Source organism: Cetorhinus maximus, chromosome 1, assembly GCF_964194155.1.
Source record: "Cetorhinus maximus chromosome 1, sCetMax3.hap1.1, whole genome shotgun sequence".
Classification (NCBI taxonomy): domain Eukaryota; kingdom Metazoa; phylum Chordata; class Chondrichthyes; order Lamniformes; family Cetorhinidae; genus Cetorhinus; species Cetorhinus maximus.
Window position 1 is genome coordinate 147,265,546 of NC_135879.1, and position 19,236 is coordinate 147,284,781.

Genomic DNA, 19,236 nt, shown 5'->3' on the forward strand with positions numbered 1-19,236 from the left:
CTTCACATCCTTCCTAAAGTAAGACCAAATTTTGTGGCAATACTCTAGTCATAGCCTAACCAGAGCTATAAAAGTTCAGCACACCTTCCCTGCTTTTATACTCAGAGGTCTGAATTTCCGCTCCCAGGTTGGGACTGCAGAGCCCTGACCCGGGAGCCGGGAGCTCTGCAAAGCTGACCCAGGAAAAAGTGCCCTGGAAGATCTAATTTCCAGTCCTGGGCGGGGGTGAAAATGGGAGTCATGGCGGGCAACCCCAGAAAGAGTTCAGAGGCTGTCGGATGTGGATGCGGGCTGGGCAGAAGGCTAGCCTTGGTGTTCCAGCACTTTGTCAAAGATATCAAAAAATGAATAAAACTAAAAAAATGCCAGCCCATGCCGCCACATGCCCTCTATCCATGGTCCCTCATATCTTCCATGCCAACCTATACCCCTTCACCTACCACCCATGGCTGCTCATACCTTCCATGCCAACTTATGCCCCCCACCCACCACCCATGGCCCTTTATAGCCCCATGCCAACCTATGCCCTCCACCCATCCCTTAAGGCCATTCATAGCCCCTGTGTAAACTGAGTACCTCCATAGTCACCCCAGCCTTTACAGTCCCTTTGCCAGCCCATGCCCCATTATCCACACCCATGGCCCTTTATAGCCCCTATACCAACTCATGCCACTCATGCCCCCCACCAATCATCCTTTTCCCTTACACTTATCATGACAACTCACACAGTATCTGCCATGGGCAGATCTCAGGACCCATGCTGAGAATAATTAAAGTTCTTAAGTGTTTATTGATGAATTCACTATTTAAAGAAAACACACTTTCATGGATAAGAACCCATTCCCTATATTTAGCTTCGTTTAATCCCTAATGAAAACAAGCATTTTCATTCATAGTCCTACTTCAAAAAGTTTATAACTGCTTGGAGCAGCAAGTGATAGACAGAGCTAAGTGATTCCACAAGCAAAGGATCAGATCTAAGCTCTGCAGTCCTGCCATGTTGGCTACAGGGTGGCCTTGAATGGTAGTGGACAATTAAACAACTCACTGGAGGAGGAGGTACCACAAATATCCTCATTCTCAATGATGGGGGAGCCCAGTACGCCAGTGCAAAAGATAAGGCTGAAGCACTTGCTACAATCTTCAGCCAGAAATGCTGAGTGGACGATCCATTCTGGCCACCTCCGGAGGTCCCAGCATCACAGATGCCAATCTTCAGCTAATTTAGTTCTCTCAATTTTGGCAGTTGTAAGGAGGTTCTTGTAAGGAGGACTTTCGAGGGTTGACAGGGCTGAGTTTGTCGTTGTTGTTTACGACGCCAAGTGGCCAGTCCAGTTGCATTCCTTTGGGACTTAATAGCGATTTGACACAACAAGGTGTCTTACTAGGCCATTTCAGAGGATATTTAAGAGTCAACCACATTGCTCTGGGTCTGGAGTCACATGAAGGCCAGACCAGGTAAGGACACAGATTTCCTTCTCTAAAGGACATTAGTGAAGCAGATGGGATTTTACGTGGTTTCATGGTCATCATTAGACTTTTAATTCCAAATTTTAATTGAATTCAAATTTCACCATCTGCTGTGGTGGGATTCAAACCCGGGTGCCCAGAGCATTACCCTGGGTCTCTCAATTACTAAGATAAAAGCAAAATACTGCAGATGCTGGAAATCTGAAATAAAGACAGAAAATGATGGTAAAACCCAGCAGGTCTGGCAGTATCTGTGGAAAGAGAAACAGGGTGAATGTTTCAAATCCATAGCTCAGATCAGAGCTCTTTAAGTCTAAAGAAGAGTCAAGGTCTGAAAAAGGGTCATATGGACTTGAAACATTGACTCTGTTTCTCTCTCCACAGATGCTGCCAGACCTGCTGAATTTTACCAACATGTTCTGTTTTTATCTCTGGATTACTAGTCCAGCAACAATAGCATTAAGCCACCGCTTGAGTACAACAAACATGGACAAAAAAACTGAACAAAGAACAAAGAAAAGTACAGCACAGGAACAGGCCCTTCAGCCCTCCAAGCCTGCGCCAATTATATTGCCCGTCAACTAAAACATTTTGCACTTCCGGGGTCTGTATCCCTCTATTCCCATCCTAGTCATGTATTTGTCAAGCTGCCTCTTAAACACCACTATCGTACCTGCTTCCACCACCTCCTCTGGCAGCGAATTCCAGACACTCACTACCCTCTGCGTAAAAAACTTGCTCCGTACATCTCCTCTACAGTTTTCTCCTCTCACCTTAAATCTATGTCCCCTAGTAATTGACTCTTCCATCCTGGGAAAAAGCTTCTGACTATCTACTCTGTCCACTCATAATTTTGTAAACTTCTATCAAGTCGCCCCTCAATCTCCATCGTTCTAGTGAGAACAATCTGTGTTTCTCCAACCTCTCCTCATAGCTAATAATCTCCAAACCAGGTAGCATCCTGGTAAACCTCCTCTGCACCCTCTCCAACGCCTCCATATCCTTCTGGTAATGTGGCGACCAGAATTGCATGCAATATTTCAAGTGTGGCCTAACCAAGGTTCTATACAGCTGCAGCATGACTTCCCAGCTTTTATACTCAATACCCCTGCCAATGAAGGCAAGCATGCCATATGCCCTCCTGACTACCTTATCCACCTGTGTTGCCACTTTCAGTGACCTGTGGACCTGTACACCCAGATCCCTCTGCCTGTCAATGCACTTAAGGGTTCTTCCATTTACTGTATAATTCCTGCCTGTATTGGACCTTCCAAAATGCATTACCTCGCATTTGTCCGGATTAAACTCCATCTGCCATTTCTCCGCCCAAGTCTCCAATCGATCTATATCCCATTGTATCCTTTGACAATCCTCTTCACTATCTGCAACTATCCAACCTTAGTGTTGTCTGCAAACTTACTAATTACCCCAGTTACATTTTCCTTCAAATCATTTATGTATACTACAAACAGCAAAGGTCTCAGCACTGATCCCTGCGGAACTCCACTAGTCACAGCTCTCCATTAAGAAAAGCACCCTTCCACTGCTACCCTCTGTCTTCTATGACCAAGCCAATTCTGTATCCATCTTGCCAGCTCACCTCTGATCCCGTGCGACTTTACCTTCTGTACCAGTCTGCCATAAGGGACCTTGTCAAAGGTCTTAGTGAAATCCATGTATATAACATCCACTGCCCTTCCATTGTCGATCATCTTTGTCACTTCCTCGAAAAACTCGATCAAGTTAGTGAGACACGACCTCCCCTTCACAAAATCATGCTGCCTCTCACTAATACGCCCATTTGCTTCCAAATGGTAGTAAATCCTGCCACGAAGAATCTTCTCCAATAATTTCCTTACCATTGACGTAAGGCTCACTGGCCTGTAATTTCCTGGATTATCCCTGCTAACCTTCTTAAACAATTGAACAACATTGGCCATTCTCCAGTCCTCTGGGACCTCACCCGTAGCCAGTGAGGATACAAAGATTTCTGTCAAGGCTCCAGCAATCTCCTCCCTTGCCTCCCTCAGTACTCTAGGGTAGATCCCATCTGGCCCTGGGGACTTATCCACCTTAATATTCTTCAAGATGTCTAACACCTCTTTTTGATCTCAACATGATCCAGGCTATCTACACACTCCTCCCTAGAGACCGCTAAGTCCTTCTCTTTGGTGAATACTGATGAGAAGTATTCATTTAGTATCTCTCCCATTTCTTCTGGCACCACACACAGATTCCTACCTCTGTCCCTGAGTGGGCCTACCCTTTCCCTGGCTACCCTCTTGCTTTTTACATATGTATAAAAGGCCTTGGGATTTTCCTTAATCCTGGTTGCCAGTGACTTTTCATGACCCCTTTTAGTCCTCCTGACTCCTTGCTTAAGTTTCTTCCTACATTATATTCTCCACGGGCTTCATCTGTTCCCAGCCTTCTAGCCCTTACGAATGCTTCCCTTTTCTTTTTGACTAATCTCACAATATCCTTCGTTATCCAAGGTTCCTGAAACTTGCCATGTTTATTCTTCATCCTTGCAGGAACATGCCGGTCCTGAATTCTTATCAACTGACGTTTGAAAGCCCCCCATATGCCAGTTGTTGGTTTGCCCTCAAAAATCCGCCTCCAGTGTAGATTCCTCAATTCCTGCCTAATATTGTTATAATTAGCCTTCCCCCAATTAAGCACCTTAACCCGAGGACTCCTGTTATCCTTATCCACCAGTACCTTGAAACTTACTGAATTATGGTCACTTTTCCCGAAATGCTCCCCTACTGAAACTTCGACCACCTGACCGGGTTCATTCCCTAATACCAGGTCCAGTATTGCCCCTTCCCTAGTTGGACTATCTACATATTGTCTCAGGAAGCCCTCCTGGATGCACCTTACAAATTCTGCATCATCCAAACCCCTAGCACTAAGTGATTCCCAGTCAATATAGGGAAAGTTAAAATCACCCACCACAACAACCCTATTGCTTTTACATCTTTCCAAAATCTACCTACATAACTGTTCCTCAGTCTCCCACCGGCAATTGGGAGGCCTATAGTAAACCCCCAACATTGTGACTGCACCCTTCCTATTCCGGAGCTCTACCCATATTGCCTCGCTGCATGAGCCCACTGAGGTGTTCTCCTGTCGTACAGCTGTGATATTCCTCTTAACCAGCAGTGCAACTCCCCCACCTCTTCTACATCCCTCTCTATCCTGCCTGAAACATCTAAATCCTGGAACGTTTATCTGCCAATCCCGTCCATCCTTCAACCAAGTCTCTGTAATAGCAATAACATCATAGTCCCAAGTACTAATCCAAGCTCTAAACTCATCTGCCTTGCCTGTTATACTTCTCGCATTGAAACAAATGCAGTTCAGACCCCCAGTCCCACTGTGTTCAGTAATTTTTCCCTGCCTGCCCTTCCTCTTAGTCCTACTGGCCATATTCACTGGTTCCCAGTCATTTATTTCACCTACGGAAATATATCTCTGGTTCCCACCCCCCTGCCATACTAGTTTAAACCCTCCCGAGTGACACTAGCAAACCTCGCAGCCAGGATATTGGTGCCCCTCCAGTTTAGATGCAACCCGTCCTTCTTGTACAGGTCCAACCTGCCCCGGAAGAGATCCCACTGATCCAGATATCGGAAACCCTCCCTCCTATACCATCTGTTCAGCCATGTGTTCAGCTGCACTATCTTCCTATTTCTAGCCTCGCTGGCACGTGGCACAGGGAGTAATCCTGAGATTACAACCCTAGAGGTCTTGTTTTTTAACTTTCTGCCTAACTTCCTGAACTCCCGCTGCAGGACCTCGTCACTCTTCCTGCCTATGTCGTTAGTACCATTGTGTACCACGACCTCTGGCTGTTCTCCCTCCCCCTTCAGAATGTCCCGTACCCGATCAGAGACATCCTGCACCCTGGCACCAGAGAGGCAACATACCATCCTGGTGCCTCTTTCACGACCACAGAAGCGCCTATCTGAGCCCCTGACTATAGAGTCTCCTATGACAATTGCTCTTCTGTGCTTTGATCCCCCCTGCTGAACAACAGAGACAGCTGTGGTGCCACTGCTCTGGCTACTGCTGTTGTTTTCCCCTGATAGGCCATCCCCCCAACAGTATCCAAAACGGTATACCTGTTAGAGAGGGGGACAGCCACAGGGGATTTCTGCACTGACTGCCTGCCCCTTCTAGCGGTCACCCATCTATCTGTCTGTACCTTGAGTGTGACCACGTCTCCAAAACTCCTGTCAATGACGCTTTCCGCCACCTGAATGTTCCTAAGTGCATCCAACTGCTGCTCCAACCGATCCATGCGGTCTGTGAGGAGCTGCAATTGAGTACACTTCCTGCAGATGTAGTTGTCCAGGACACTTGAAGCGTCACAGATTTCCCACATCCCACAGGTGGAGCACTTCACCCCAGCAACTGCCATTTCTAGAACTATTTAATAAATTAATTTAAATCTAATAATTGCTTATGGACTTCTTATTAACTATACGTTCCCTAGGACTAGATTTCTACTATAAATGCTAAATTCTAAGAACAGTAATCCCCTGATTCTGGTCTAGATACCCTCTACTTATTAATTAAGTGATTAATTTATTTGGTTTAATTAGTTTAACAATGTTTTAGTTTCAAATTCATTGTAGATTCTCTACCAGCCAATCAGGTCACAGATTTACCGTGATGCCACTTTTAATTTTTTTTTAAGACCCGAGGTCCGCGAATCCCCGAGGTCGGGTTTTTATACTCACCTCTCTGGAACTCCGCCCTCCGACTCTGCTCCCTGGAACTCTCCTTGCACTCTTTTATCCTGTGTCTCCGCTCTCCTCGTGCTCTTTTATCCTGTGTCTCTGCCGCTCTCCTCGCGCTCTTTTATCCTGTGTCTCCGCTGCTCTCCTCGTGCTCTTTTATCCTGTGTCTCCGCTCTCCTCGCGCTCTTTTATCCTGTGTCTCTGCTCTCTTCACGCTCTTTTATCTTGTGTCTCCGCTCTCCTCACACTCTTTTATCCTGTGTCTCCGCTGCTGTCCTCGCACTCTTTCATCCTGCGTCTCCGCCACTCTCCTTGCGCTCATTTATCCTGTGTCTCCAATCTCCTCGCGCTCTTTTATCCTGTGTCTCCACTCTCCTCGCGCTCTTTTATCCTGTGTCTCCGCTCTCCTCGTGCTCTTTTATCCTCCAGAGGTGGGGTGAGAATGACTGCCCTTGACATCGAGGCCGCATTTGACCAAGTGTGGCATCAAGGAGCCCTAGCAAAACTGGAGCCAATGGCAATAAGCGGGAAAGCTCTCTACTGGTTAGAACAAAAGAAGATGATTGTGGTTGTTAGAGGTCAATCATCTCAGTCCCAGGACATCACTGCAGGAGTTCCTCAGGGTAGTCTCCTAGGCCCAACCATCTTCATGTTGCTTCATCAATGACCTTCCTTCCATCATAAGGTCAGAAGTGGGGATGTTTGCTGATGGTTGCACAACGTTCAGCATCATTCGCAACTCCTCAGCTACTGAAGCAGCCCATGTCCATTTTCAGCAACACCTGGACAATATCCAGGTTTGGGCTGACAAGTGGTAAGTAACATTTGTGCTACATAAGTGCCAGGCAATCACCATCTCCAGCAAGAAAGAATCTAACCATCGCCCTTGATGTTCAATAGCATTACGATCGCTGAATACCCCACTATCAACATTCCGGGGGTTACCATTGACCAGAAACTGAACTGGACCAGCCACATAGCTACCGAGGCTATCAGAGCAGGTCAGAGGCTAGGAATCCTGTGACAAATAACCCACCTCCTGACCCCCCAAAGCCTGCCCACCATCTATAAGCCACAGGTCAGGAGTGTGATGGAATACTGTCCACTTGCCTGGATGAGTGCAGCTCCAACAACACTCAAGATGCTTGAAACCCTCCAGGACAAAGCAGTCCGCTTGATTGGCACTACATCCACAAACATTCATTCCCTCCACCACTGACACACAGTAGCAGCTGTGTACCATCTACAAGATGCACTTCAGGTACTCACCAAGCCTCCTAAGAAAGCAGCTTCCAAATCCACGACCACTACCATTGAGAAGGACAAGGGCAGTGGACACATGGGAACACCACCACCTGGAAGTTCCCCTTTAAGCCACTCACCATCCTGACTTGGAAATATATCGCCGTACCTTCACTGTTGCTGGGTCAAAATCCTGGAACTTTCTCCCTAACAACACTGTGGGTGTACCTACACCACATGGACTGCAGCAGTTCAAGAAGGCAGCTCACCACCACCTTCTCAAGGGCAACTAGGGATGGGCAATAAATGCTGGCCCAGCCAGCAAAGCCCACAGCCCATGAACGAATAAAGAAAACTGTTCACATTAAACACCACCTGTAGTCAGTGGCAAGGAACAACTTAGACTATGGACATTTCAGAGAAATATTAAAAACATTCTCACTTACCTCAAACCAAGCCTGATACAATGCCCTTGATGTAAAATCTCCAGATCTATGTAGGAGGAACACATTTTCTGGATCACCTGACACTGCCCCATGTCTGATGCCTCTTTAAATGAGAAACTGTGACCTCCTTCCGGGTCACGGCCAATGTCTTTGGAAGCCAGACATCCTGCCCTCCAGCACTGTTCGGGCAGACTGCACCCTCACTTTGGGTCTCAAGGGCTGGAAACCCACCCTTCGGCCTGAATTTGAATAATTGCCATTTTAATGGCACACTTTGACAGAGGGGGCAGGAGTCGGAAAGCTGCCCACTTCCGGTTGTGAGTCCCACCCACCAAGACAGGACGTTTTATTCAGCCCGTTGTTTCAAATGTATGTCTGGTTACATTGAACATAGAGGGGAGCTGCATTTGCAGCAACTTTGATTCATGCTTTATGCCCACATGTTAAACTTGCTGGAAGTCCAGGGTGTGTGTGTGGGGGCACATGTTGATCTGAGGCAAGTGGCCTCAAGGTGGTGAGGACTGAGGAGATGGCTCCAGAGGAGATGAGGCCAGATGGACATGCAGAGGGTATGTGTGTGAGAATGGGTGGTGATGTCCCTTGAGCTGGCAGTGAGTGAGATGCCAGTAAATGTGTGATGGGCTTGAGTATGAGACTAGAGTGATGAGATGGTTGCCACACCCTGGCTGCATGGATGAGATCATTCATCCTCTATCTGTATTGGACGGCCAAGCTCTTCTGTGCAGCATTGGCACTGATCACCACTGCCACCTCCTCCCAAGCCTGGGTGGTCACGCTGCTGCCCATCCTGCGGCCAGAGCGGGGGTTGAGGACCTCGTAGTGGGCCTCCACTGCGTCCAAAAGGTGTTCCAGTGACGCATCACTAAACCTGGGGCGGTAATCTTTTTGCCTTTTGTGGACATCTTCCTTGAAGTAGTCGTGGGCTGGAAGCTCTGAGATGTTTGCGAACGGCTGGACTTTAAATATGGCGTGATGAAGCAGCAAGGTGATGGTGGGAGGGCAAGTGAGAGTCTTCCTGCCATGGAAACGGCGTGTTTCCTGTGAATGCATAAATAATGTGGTGGGTTTGGGACGATACAGCGTGAAAACCCGTCATTGCAGCCGGCTGGTAAAACGTCTGCAAAGTCAGTATGAGGAGCTAGGTACCAAATTAAGAAGCAGAACCTTAAAGGTAATAATCTCTGGATTATTACCTGAGCCACGTGCAAATTGGCATAGAGCAAATAAGATTAGAGAAACAAATGCGTGGCTCAAAGGTTGGTGTGAGAGAAGTGGGTTCTGGTTTGTGGGGCACTAGTATCGGTACTGGGGAAAGTGGGGGCTGTACCGTTGGGAAGGTTTACACCTGAACCATGCTAGGACGAGTGTCCTCGCAAATCGCATAAATAGGGAAGTACTGACAAGACAGGAGACCAAAATAGTAATATGAGAAATGAGGGTCAGCGAATGGCAGAAGGGGACAGGGAGCAAAAACCTAAGAATACATCAACAGTCAAGACTAGATGTTATAAAAGTAACAAAAAGACAAAACTGAAGGCTCTCTATCTGAATGCATGTAGCATTCATAGCAAAGTAAATGAATTGATGGCCCACATTTAAGTAAATAAATATGATCTGATAGCAATTCCGGAGATGTGGCTGCAGGATAACAAAGATTGGGTCCTTAATATTGAGCGGTACATGACATTCAAGAAGAATAGGAAGCTAGGTAAAGGTGGAGGGGTAGCACTGTTAATCAAAGAGGGCATTGGTGCAAGAGTTAGAGATGACCTTGGTTCTGGAAATCAGGATGTAGAATCAGTTTGGGTGGAGATGAGGAATAATAAGGGAAAAAGTCATTAGTGGTAGTGGTATACAGGGCCCCTAACAGTATCCACAATGTATGACAAAGTATTCAAGAGAAGATATTGTGTGCTTTTGATAAAGGGACATCATTAATCATGGGTGATTTTAATCTACACATAAACTGAAAAAATCAAGCTGGCAGTAGTAGCCTGGGTGAAGAGTTCTTAGAATGCTTTTGAGATAGTTTCTTAGAGCAGCATGCTCTGGACCCAACCAGAGAGCAGATTATATTAGACTTGTTATTGTGTAACATGACAGGATTAATTAATGACCTCAGAGTAAAGGCACCCCTAGGTAGCAGTGACCTCAACATGATTGAATTTTACATCCAGTTTGAGAGGGAGAAGAGTGGGTCTAAGACTAGTGTCTTAAATTTAAATAAGGGCAACTATGTGGGGATGAAAGCTGAGCTAGCTGAAGTGAACTGGGAAACTAGGCTAGAGGATAGATCAATAGAGAAGCAGTGGCAGGCATTTAAAGGGATATTTCAGAGTATTCAGAATAAGTACATTCCTACCATAAAGAAAAATTCCATGGGGAGGACCCACCTTCCGTAGTTAACTAAAGAGGTTAAGGAAAACATCAAATTTAAGGAAAAAGCAAACAACTCCACAAAGGTTAGTGGCAGAACAGTTGATTGGACATAATATAAAGAGCGTCAGAGAATGGCTAAAAGGTTAATCAGGAGAAAGAATTAGAGTATGAGAGGGAGCTAGCTAGAAATGTAAAAACAGACAGTTTCTACAGGAATTTAAAAAGGATAAGAGTAAGTAAAGTGAGTGTTCGTCCTCTAGAGAGTGAGAATGAGGAGTTAATAGTATAATAAGGAAATGGTGGAAGAAATGAACAAGTATTTTGCTTCTGTGTTCACGATAGAGGATACAAAAACATTCCAGTAATAGCTACAAATCAGGTGAACGGGAGAGAGGAACTTGGTGAAATTGAAATCACTAGGGAAACTGAGCAAATTGATGGAGCTGCGGGCTGGCAAGTCTCTGGGTCCTGATGGACTACATCCTAGGGTCTTAAAAGAGGTGGCTAATGAGGTAGTCGATGCACTGGTGTTAATTTTCCAAAATTCGCTAGATTCTGGAAAGGTTCCATCAGATTGGAAAGTAGCAAATATAACCCCTCTATTCAAGAAGGGAGGGAGGCAGAAAACGGGAAACTTAGGCCAGTTAGCTTGATGTCTGTCATGGGGAAATAATTTGAATTAATCATTAAGGAGGTTATAGCTGGGCACTTAGAAAAGCTCAAGGTAATCAGGAAGCGTCAGCATGGTTTTGTGAAAGGAAAATCATGTTTAACCAATTTATTGAATAATAACATGCGCAGTGGATAAAGGGGAGCCTGTAGATGTACTGTACTTGGATTTCTAGAAGGCATTTTATAAAGTGCCACATCAAAGATTATTACGGAAAATAAAAGCGCATGGTGTAGGGGGTAACATATTAGCATGGATAGAAGATTGGCTGGCTGGCAGAAAGCAGACAGTATGCATAAATGGGTCTTTTTCTGATTGGCAGGATGTGACGAGTGGAGTCCCACAGGGCCCACAAGTACTGGGCCCTCAACTTTTTATGATTTACATCAGTGACTTAGATGAGGGGAATGAAGACATGGTAGATAAATTTGCAGATGACACAAAGTTGGGTAGGAAAGTATGTTGTGAAGAGGACATGAGGAGGTTGCAGTTGGATATGGATAGGTTGAGTGAGTGGGCAAAGATCTGGCAAATGGAGTTTAATGTGGGAAAATGTGCAGTTGTTCACTTTGGCAGGAAGAACAAAAAAGCAGAGTATTACTTAAATGGAGAACGGCTGCGTAATTCTGAGGTGCAGAGGGATCTAGGTGTTCTAGTTCATGAGTCACAAAAGTTAGTATCCAGGAACAGCAAGTAATTAATAAGGCTTATGGAATGCTATCCTTTATTATGAAAGGGATTGAACATAAAAGTAAGGATGTTATGCTTCAGTTATACAGGGCATTGGTGAGACCGCACCTCGAATACTGTGTGTAGTTTTGGTCTCCTTATTTGAGGAAGGATGTAAATGCATTGGAGGTGGTTCAAAGGAGGTTTACTAGATTGATACCTGAAATGAGTGAGTTGTCTTATGAGGGAAGGTTGGACAGACTGTGCTTGTTTCCATTGGAGTTTAGAAGAGTGAGGGGTGATTTGATTGAAGTATACAAGATCCTGAACAGCCTTGACAAGGTAGACGCCGAAAGGATGTTTCCTCTTGTAGGTGAGTCTAGAACTAGGGGGCACGAAATTCAAAATTAGGCGTTGCCCTTATCGGACAGAGAAGATAACTCTTTTCTCTCAGAGGGTAATGAGACTTTGGAAGTCTGTCTCAGAAAGTGGTGGAGGCAGGGTCATTGAATATTTTTAAGGCAGAGGTAGATAGATTCTTGTTAGGCAAGAGAATCAAAGGCTATCGGGGTTAGATGGGAATGTGGAAATCGAAACACCAAAAGATCAGCCATGATCTTATTGAATGGTAGAGCCGGCCTGAGGGGCCGAATGGTCTACTCCTGTTCCTATTTCTTATGTTCTTCCGTACCGCACTTAGTGCAAATTGGGGACGATTCCCCCTCAAACAAAACTCAGAAATCAGTTTACCCTACTTACCTCCATTGCATTAACACTTACCAAGGCAACAGCAAAATATTAATGAACATCAGTTATATTCCATAAAACAAATCGGGATGATTGTTTCTTTGGCTCTATTAATACAAGTTAGTATCTAATGTTACGACCAGGTGAGGAAGGGTCAAATGTCTCCTTTTTTCTCTTTCCTCATTTGACAGCAAATTTTCTTTGCAAATGCTAATTCAGTGAGTACTTAATTATTTACATGCAGTGAACATAAAAGAAGCAATAGGACAACTCTTCTTAGTTTTACAAAGAAAGAAATTAGCTTTATTATACTTAAACTGATCTAAGTAAAATAATAAAATACACACTGACTTTCGCACACACACTCGAAATTGGCACACGCAATAAAGATAAGATAGTGTGTCTAAATTCGAGTCCATAAAAGTTAAAAGGAATTCACAGTCTAATATAAAAGCAAAATCCTGTGGATGCTGGAAATCAGCAATAAAAACAGAAAATGCTGGAAAAAAATCAGCAGGTCTGGCAGCATCTGTGGAGAGAGAAACAGAGTTAACATTTCGAGTCCGTATGACTTCTTCAGAGCAGACTCTTCTTCATTCACAGTCTGTAGTTCGGTGACTCGACTGGCTTCAGGCTGAATCCAGTGATCTTGCTGCTTTCACTCGGTAGTCTTCTGCTTTTACTACCGAGGCAATTTAAAACTGCAAATGGATGGTCTATCCGTTCTTCTGGAGGCACAGCTGTGGAGTTGAGTTCTTTCTTTAAAATCTCCTGAACATAGAGTCAAGCAATAGCAGATAGGGCCCAAAAGCTTGCAAGTTTGATGGAGAGAAAGTGAGACTCTCTCAGCTTCTCGACCTCAGTTCTGCTTCGAAAACATGTGCTTAAAATATACAAAGGGTAGCTTGTCATGTCACCACCCTCTCCAAATGACCAGTAATTCAAACATGATCATGTATTCCGATTGTAACTTGATTAGGTCAAGTCTGGAAATTCCCCTTCTTAGCCCCGGTCCCATTGATCGAGTGATTAGATTTGATAGTTTGTCTGCATCCAATTGAGTATCAGGACTATTGGCTAATGGAATAGGAAATATGGTTCATTTGTATTCTTCTGAGATCATCGTCTTTGATGGATTTTTGTAGACCTGCCGTCTCCATCTCAACGGGGTTAGAATGTGGAATGTACAGTACTGCAAATTAGGTAGCCACCTTGACTGTGAGTTCAAATCACTTCAGTCTGTTTTTAAAAAGCCTGCTTCTTAAAAGTTCAATTCATATTTCCAGCCAGTGCACTAAAAATCATTATTTGGTGTAAAGTGCATCTTCATGACAATAGAAAGACATAAAATCAAGGAAACACTGAATGGATACATTAAGGTTTTATAGACTGAGCAAAATGCAGTGTGCAGGCAATAAAAGTTGCTGTTAGTCATTTTGAAATCAGTAACCATGGCACTAATAAAAAATTGCACATTTCTCTGGTGACCTGGATTTCCTGCTTTCAATATTGTAATACTCATTCTACGAAACAAATAGTTTGATATTGATTTGTTAAAACTGGAAGGAACTGTAAAATTTTTACACTGTAGAACACTTATAATCCCACATTGCTCTTTCTGTTTTAAGTTCCCCTGCTGTTTGTTGAATAATTCTCAATTGAACATTTCTCTTGAGATTGGTCCTTCACAGTTGGAAGCTCCAATGTGTTGAGCATCCAGTGTGTCAGAAGATCTATAATTTCTCCTCTCGGATAGGAGAATCTGCACCCTTTTTTAAAAAAAATGTTAATGATTTACAATGTTGTGTAAATTGCTGTCACGTCTTTCTCATAATGGGGCTGCATAAACATTATTATCTACAATTCTACAATAAATGTTCCATCCATTAATAGGTGCAACAAAAATACTAATATTTTTATGGGTGGTGGTAGAGGAAGAAGGTTAGATTTTCCCCATGGTATAGCATGACACTTTAATGGATCTATGATTGAAAAGAGTGTACAAAGATCAAGGGTCTCATTTAGATAGCCAGATAAAAACAGAATAATCAGCATATACTGTGTGATTTTATTGAGATGAGTTCTTATTGCTTTTATGAATGAATTAACACAAAACAATTTGAAAAGCTAGAGAAAACAAAATTCATTTTACATTTTGTTCTATTTCTTAGCGCCAGTTGGCAAAAAATATTAAATTTGGCCAGCCCCCACCAACTCTTACTGGGAAAAGAATGGAAGATACTGGAAACAATTCGGAGGTTGATGGGGTTCTCAGAAGTCCATTGGAACAATCCATTCTGCAAGAAACACAATTCCCAGGCTCAACACTCAAGGTGAGCATTCAGTTGTCACAAGATTTTGTCTGTAGATCTAACATTTTATATGAAGTAGATTCGGAGTCTCATTTTCAAAAGTAGAACTGAATGGACAATTGGGCAGGTGGTGCATCGTTGTCATTTGTCCCATTGAAATTGGCAATTTTAGTGCCCACAGACTCATATTCACAACACCAGGGGCTGATAATGTGTTGACAGACATGTCATTAAAAGCCCTCAAAAAATGTTTAAATTAGGGAGCTTCCCATTGTGTGATTGGAGCAACGAAGCAAAACTCAAAAGATGTATTTCGTGGAAGGAGAAATATCAGTGAAGAACGTATACAGCTCTGTACAGATAACAAAATTAGGCCTTTCAAGTTTAAGGGGCGCTTGCTTCATGAGAAATAGTTTGTAACTTTTTGCCATATGTTTACAAACATATGATAAAAATGCATTTTTGTTTATTCTGAATGGCTTCAGTGCATTTTCATGGAGACAAAGCCCCTTTAGCATTATATGATTGAGGCAATGGCATTGCAAGGTCCTACACATTGACTATTCTATCCAAGCACTTTCGCTGGATTGCCATATTAAATAAAGTAATAGCGTAAATTTTAGAAAATTAACCTCATTACCGCTAATAATAAGTTTATTGCATTCTACTTACTCAGAGCAGTTTATCTTGATCTTGAAACTAAAATAGAACATGGCGAAAAATACATGCCAAGGCCCAGATTTTCGCTCCTGAGACAGGCAGCGTGAGTCGGGAAATTTCCCGGCTCACCATACCCATATCGGGAGAAACTCCCCAAATGGCGACATCTTTGTTCCGGGAGCGAGGGAGGCAGTCGCAGGATGGAGTTGGGCCCACTGCCCCTGTACACAGATTGGAGGTGGCAACAGGGCCAGCTGGGTGCCTTTGTGGGCTGTTTAAAAGGCTGCCCCGGTTCTCTGGGACTTCACCCCAGTTGTTTGCTTATGTTTTAGGCACTCTAGCCCTCACCCCTCATACTCCACTCACCTGCCCCACCCACTCCCCATGCCCAATCCATGCCAAGTTATGCCTCCAAAACACCCACAATGGTCCTCATACCCTCCATGTTAATTTAATGCCAACCTACCCACCACCATGGCACTTACACCCTCCATGCTAACTCACCCAGTACTCACCATGGGCGGCCCTCAGGAACTATGTTGAGTTGAAATAAAATAAAGGCCTAAATATTTATTAATGCCTTCACTATAACAAAAAAACACTCCCATTCATGAAAGCCCATTCAAAAGTGCTTAATTCCTTATAAAAACAAACAAATTCCTATACATAACCCTCATCAAAGACAGCTAATTTTTAAAAAAATTAATCCACAGGATGTGGACTTTGTAGGCTGAGCCAGCATTTATTGCCCATCCCAAGTTGCCCTTGAGAAGGTGGTGGTGAGCTACCTTCTTGAACTGCTACAGTCCATGTGGTGTAGGTAGACCCACAGTGCTGTTAGGAAGGGAGTTCCAGGATTTTAATCCAGCGACAGTGAAGGAATGGCAATATATTTCCAAGTCAGCATGGTGAATGGCTTGGAGGGGAACTTGAGTGGTGGTGTTCCCATCTATCTGCTGCCCTTGTCCTTCTAAATGGTAGTGCTCATGGATTTGGAAGGTGCCATCTAAGGAGCCTTGGTGAATTCCTGCTGGAGTTTTTTATAGAAGTAACAGAGAATGTTGATGAGGGCAATGCTATTGATGTGGCATACATGCACTTCCAAAAGTGTTTGATGCAGTGTCGCATAACAGACTTGTGAGCAAAATTATAACTCATGGAATAAAAGGGACAACAGCACCATGGATACGGAATTGGCTGAGTGACTGGAAACAGAGAGTAGTGGTTAACGGGTATTTTTCATGCTGGAGGAAGGTTTGTAGTGGAGTTCCCCAGGGACCAGCATTTGGACACTTGCTTTTCTTGGTATATATTAATGACCCAGACCTTGGCGTACAGGCACAATTTCAAAGTTTGTGGATGGTACAAAACTTGGAAGCATTATGAACTGTGAGAAGGGCTGTGTAGAACTTCAAAGGGACATAGTGTTACTTTCCCAGCTGATGTTAATACTGGACAAGTCAGATCCCAGAGTGAAAACTGGCTTAATAGATCCTAACTTTGTTTTTTTTTAGAAACCATAGAGGTGAGTTACTGAATGCATTCACAAGAGACTGCCAGTGCATTTTTAACACAAAGATTAAAATGTTTATTAAACAAGAAAAATGAACTATATTACACTAGACAAAAAGATTGGAAGGATTTCCATACAAACACCAGAAAATGATTCAAACTCACAATATTTCTTTTGACCCAGCAGCACCCTTACAGACACAAGAGAAGATTTTAAACTATCTCAACACCACAGGTTCTTGCTTGGGCTGGCACAATTGCAAATGGCTTTCTTCCAATGGATTTCTGAGCATTCACTAGATGCTTTTCCCTCAACTGGTATCTCTCCCTGAGACACCCAAAAAAAACCCCTCAATCTAAACTCCCTATTACTTTAACTTCAGAGTAAACACATGGGGCAGAATTTTTAGTTCGGTGTGCAGGTGTGCATCCGACCAGCTTGAGCATAAAGCAGTGTGTGATATCTCGGTCAGTGGGTGCATGCAAAATTTGGACAATTAAGAGGGCAATTACGGCCATTAAAGTTCCAATTGTCTGCGATTTTTCGTGGTCTAGCCAACTTTATAATTGACAGAAGGGCGAATCTGCCAGACGGACTTTGCATTTTTGATGAAACCTCATCCAAGGGCGGGATGAGGTTTCTGTTATTAAATAAAAAAAAACATAAAAATGTACGGACAGAATTTTCATCATGTATATGTTCAGGTGACTGATTCTGATGTGTGGACATATTTTTCCGGATTTTAGAATCTTTATTTATTGGTTCTAAATTCTTCAGCTTCCTGAGGCGGCTCTCTGCCTTCAGGGAGCTTTCATTTCGTGCTCCCCTGTGCTTATGTCAGCTCTTGCCCTCCTCTTGCCCCCACCCCAGCAGTGCTGAGCATTTCAGCGTGCATTTCATGCTGGCTAGATGTTAATTAGCCAACCAGTGTGAAATTGCGGTCGGGGGCCAATTGCGGGCAGCAGTCTGTTTCCCAGCAGCTTCCAGGCCCGCCGATCGTGTCCGCACTTTGAACTAAAAATCCTGCGCATGAGTTTCCTAGTTTCAGCTTCGTAGCAGCCTTGCAGCATTTCTTATTAGAGAGCTTACAACTTCTGCCTTCACTCTCTGGTAGGCACACACTGGCTGAACTGCCCTTCTGCCTTTCCCTGTGCCTGTGTGTGTCCCTGGGCCCCTGTCACTAGGAAACGGCACAATTTTTGCTACTTTATATTTTTTCCCCAAAGTCACTAAGCTACTAACCCATTCGTAACCCCTCTCTTCACTTCAAAGGTTGTAAAACGTCATTAAAAATGCATGTATACAAAGAGGGCCTCCAGACTTCCTGGCACCAAGTTCACAAAAGAAACTCTAAATGAACCGACAATGTGTCACCTTTCTTAACACAAATACAAATATAAGTTATGCATTGTTCCTAACAATAGGCAAGTTGGTGGAATAGGCGGACAGGTGGCAGATGAAATTCAATGCAGAGAAATGTGATGTGATTTACTTTGGCAGGACGAACATGGAGAGACAATGTAAAATAAATCACACTCCGTGGCCCAACTGTTCCTCCTTCAGACCCCCGTGACCTTATCCAATTACTTACCTTAAAATTGGCACACAGACCTTTGTGGGTTCCTACTGCTGCACCATCTATATGATAATGAGGTCTGAGGTCCAAATTCCAGGCCCCTCTGACCTCCTCATTTGGTCTTTGGCAGTTTGTACTCTATGGGAAAGGTGCCCAAAAATGAGCGCTACTGAATTTCTAGGCTTTAATATGCAGATTTAGATTTTACAACTGATATCACAAATAGTGTAATTATGAACCAGTCCATGATACCTGGGATGGGGGCATTATCTTATGAGGAAAGGTTGGATAGGTTGGGTATGTATCCATTGGAGTTTAGAAGGTTGAGAGGTAATTTCATTGAAAAATCTAAGATCCTGGGGGTACTTGACAAGGTGAATGCTGAGAGAGAGACTAGAGCTAGGGGACCTGCTCCTTATCTGTATGTTCATATTAACTGTAGGTTAACCATTGTAATATTATTAAAGTATCCATTAGAAATTGATGTCATTACACCTGGTTTGCATTTTTGTAATTAATCCTATTTCCAAGTCTGTCATTCCAATGATTTCTGGCTGTATGGAATGATAGGGAGATGAGGTGAATTGAATATGGCTACACAATTTAAAATCTAACCTTATAGATGAAATTAGAATTCATTTCAAAAGTGCAAAGAACCTTTTACATTGTTTAATTTCAACAATTTCCATTCAAATTTAAATAGCTTTTACGCTATTTTCTGTTTTATCTTTCATAATTATTTTCACTTTTATAACCATCAGCATTTTTTAATCCATCCTTCCA

At 43.6% G+C, this 19,236-nt stretch overlaps 1 protein-coding gene across 5 annotated transcripts in view; it reads left to right on the forward strand.

Moving 5' to 3' along the window:
• The window catches only part of cracd (capping protein inhibiting regulator of actin dynamics), a 310,373-nt gene that overhangs the window by 240,493 nt on the left and 50,644 nt on the right, over positions 1-19,236 (forward strand). For all 5 annotated transcript variants that reach the window (XM_078548144.1, XM_078548153.1, XM_078548164.1 and 2 more), the window contains one exon: positions 14,564-14,725. In XM_078548144.1, the coding sequence (XP_078404270.1) occupies positions 14,564-14,725 (162 nt within the window). The remainder of the gene's footprint in view (positions 1-14,563; positions 14,726-19,236) is intronic.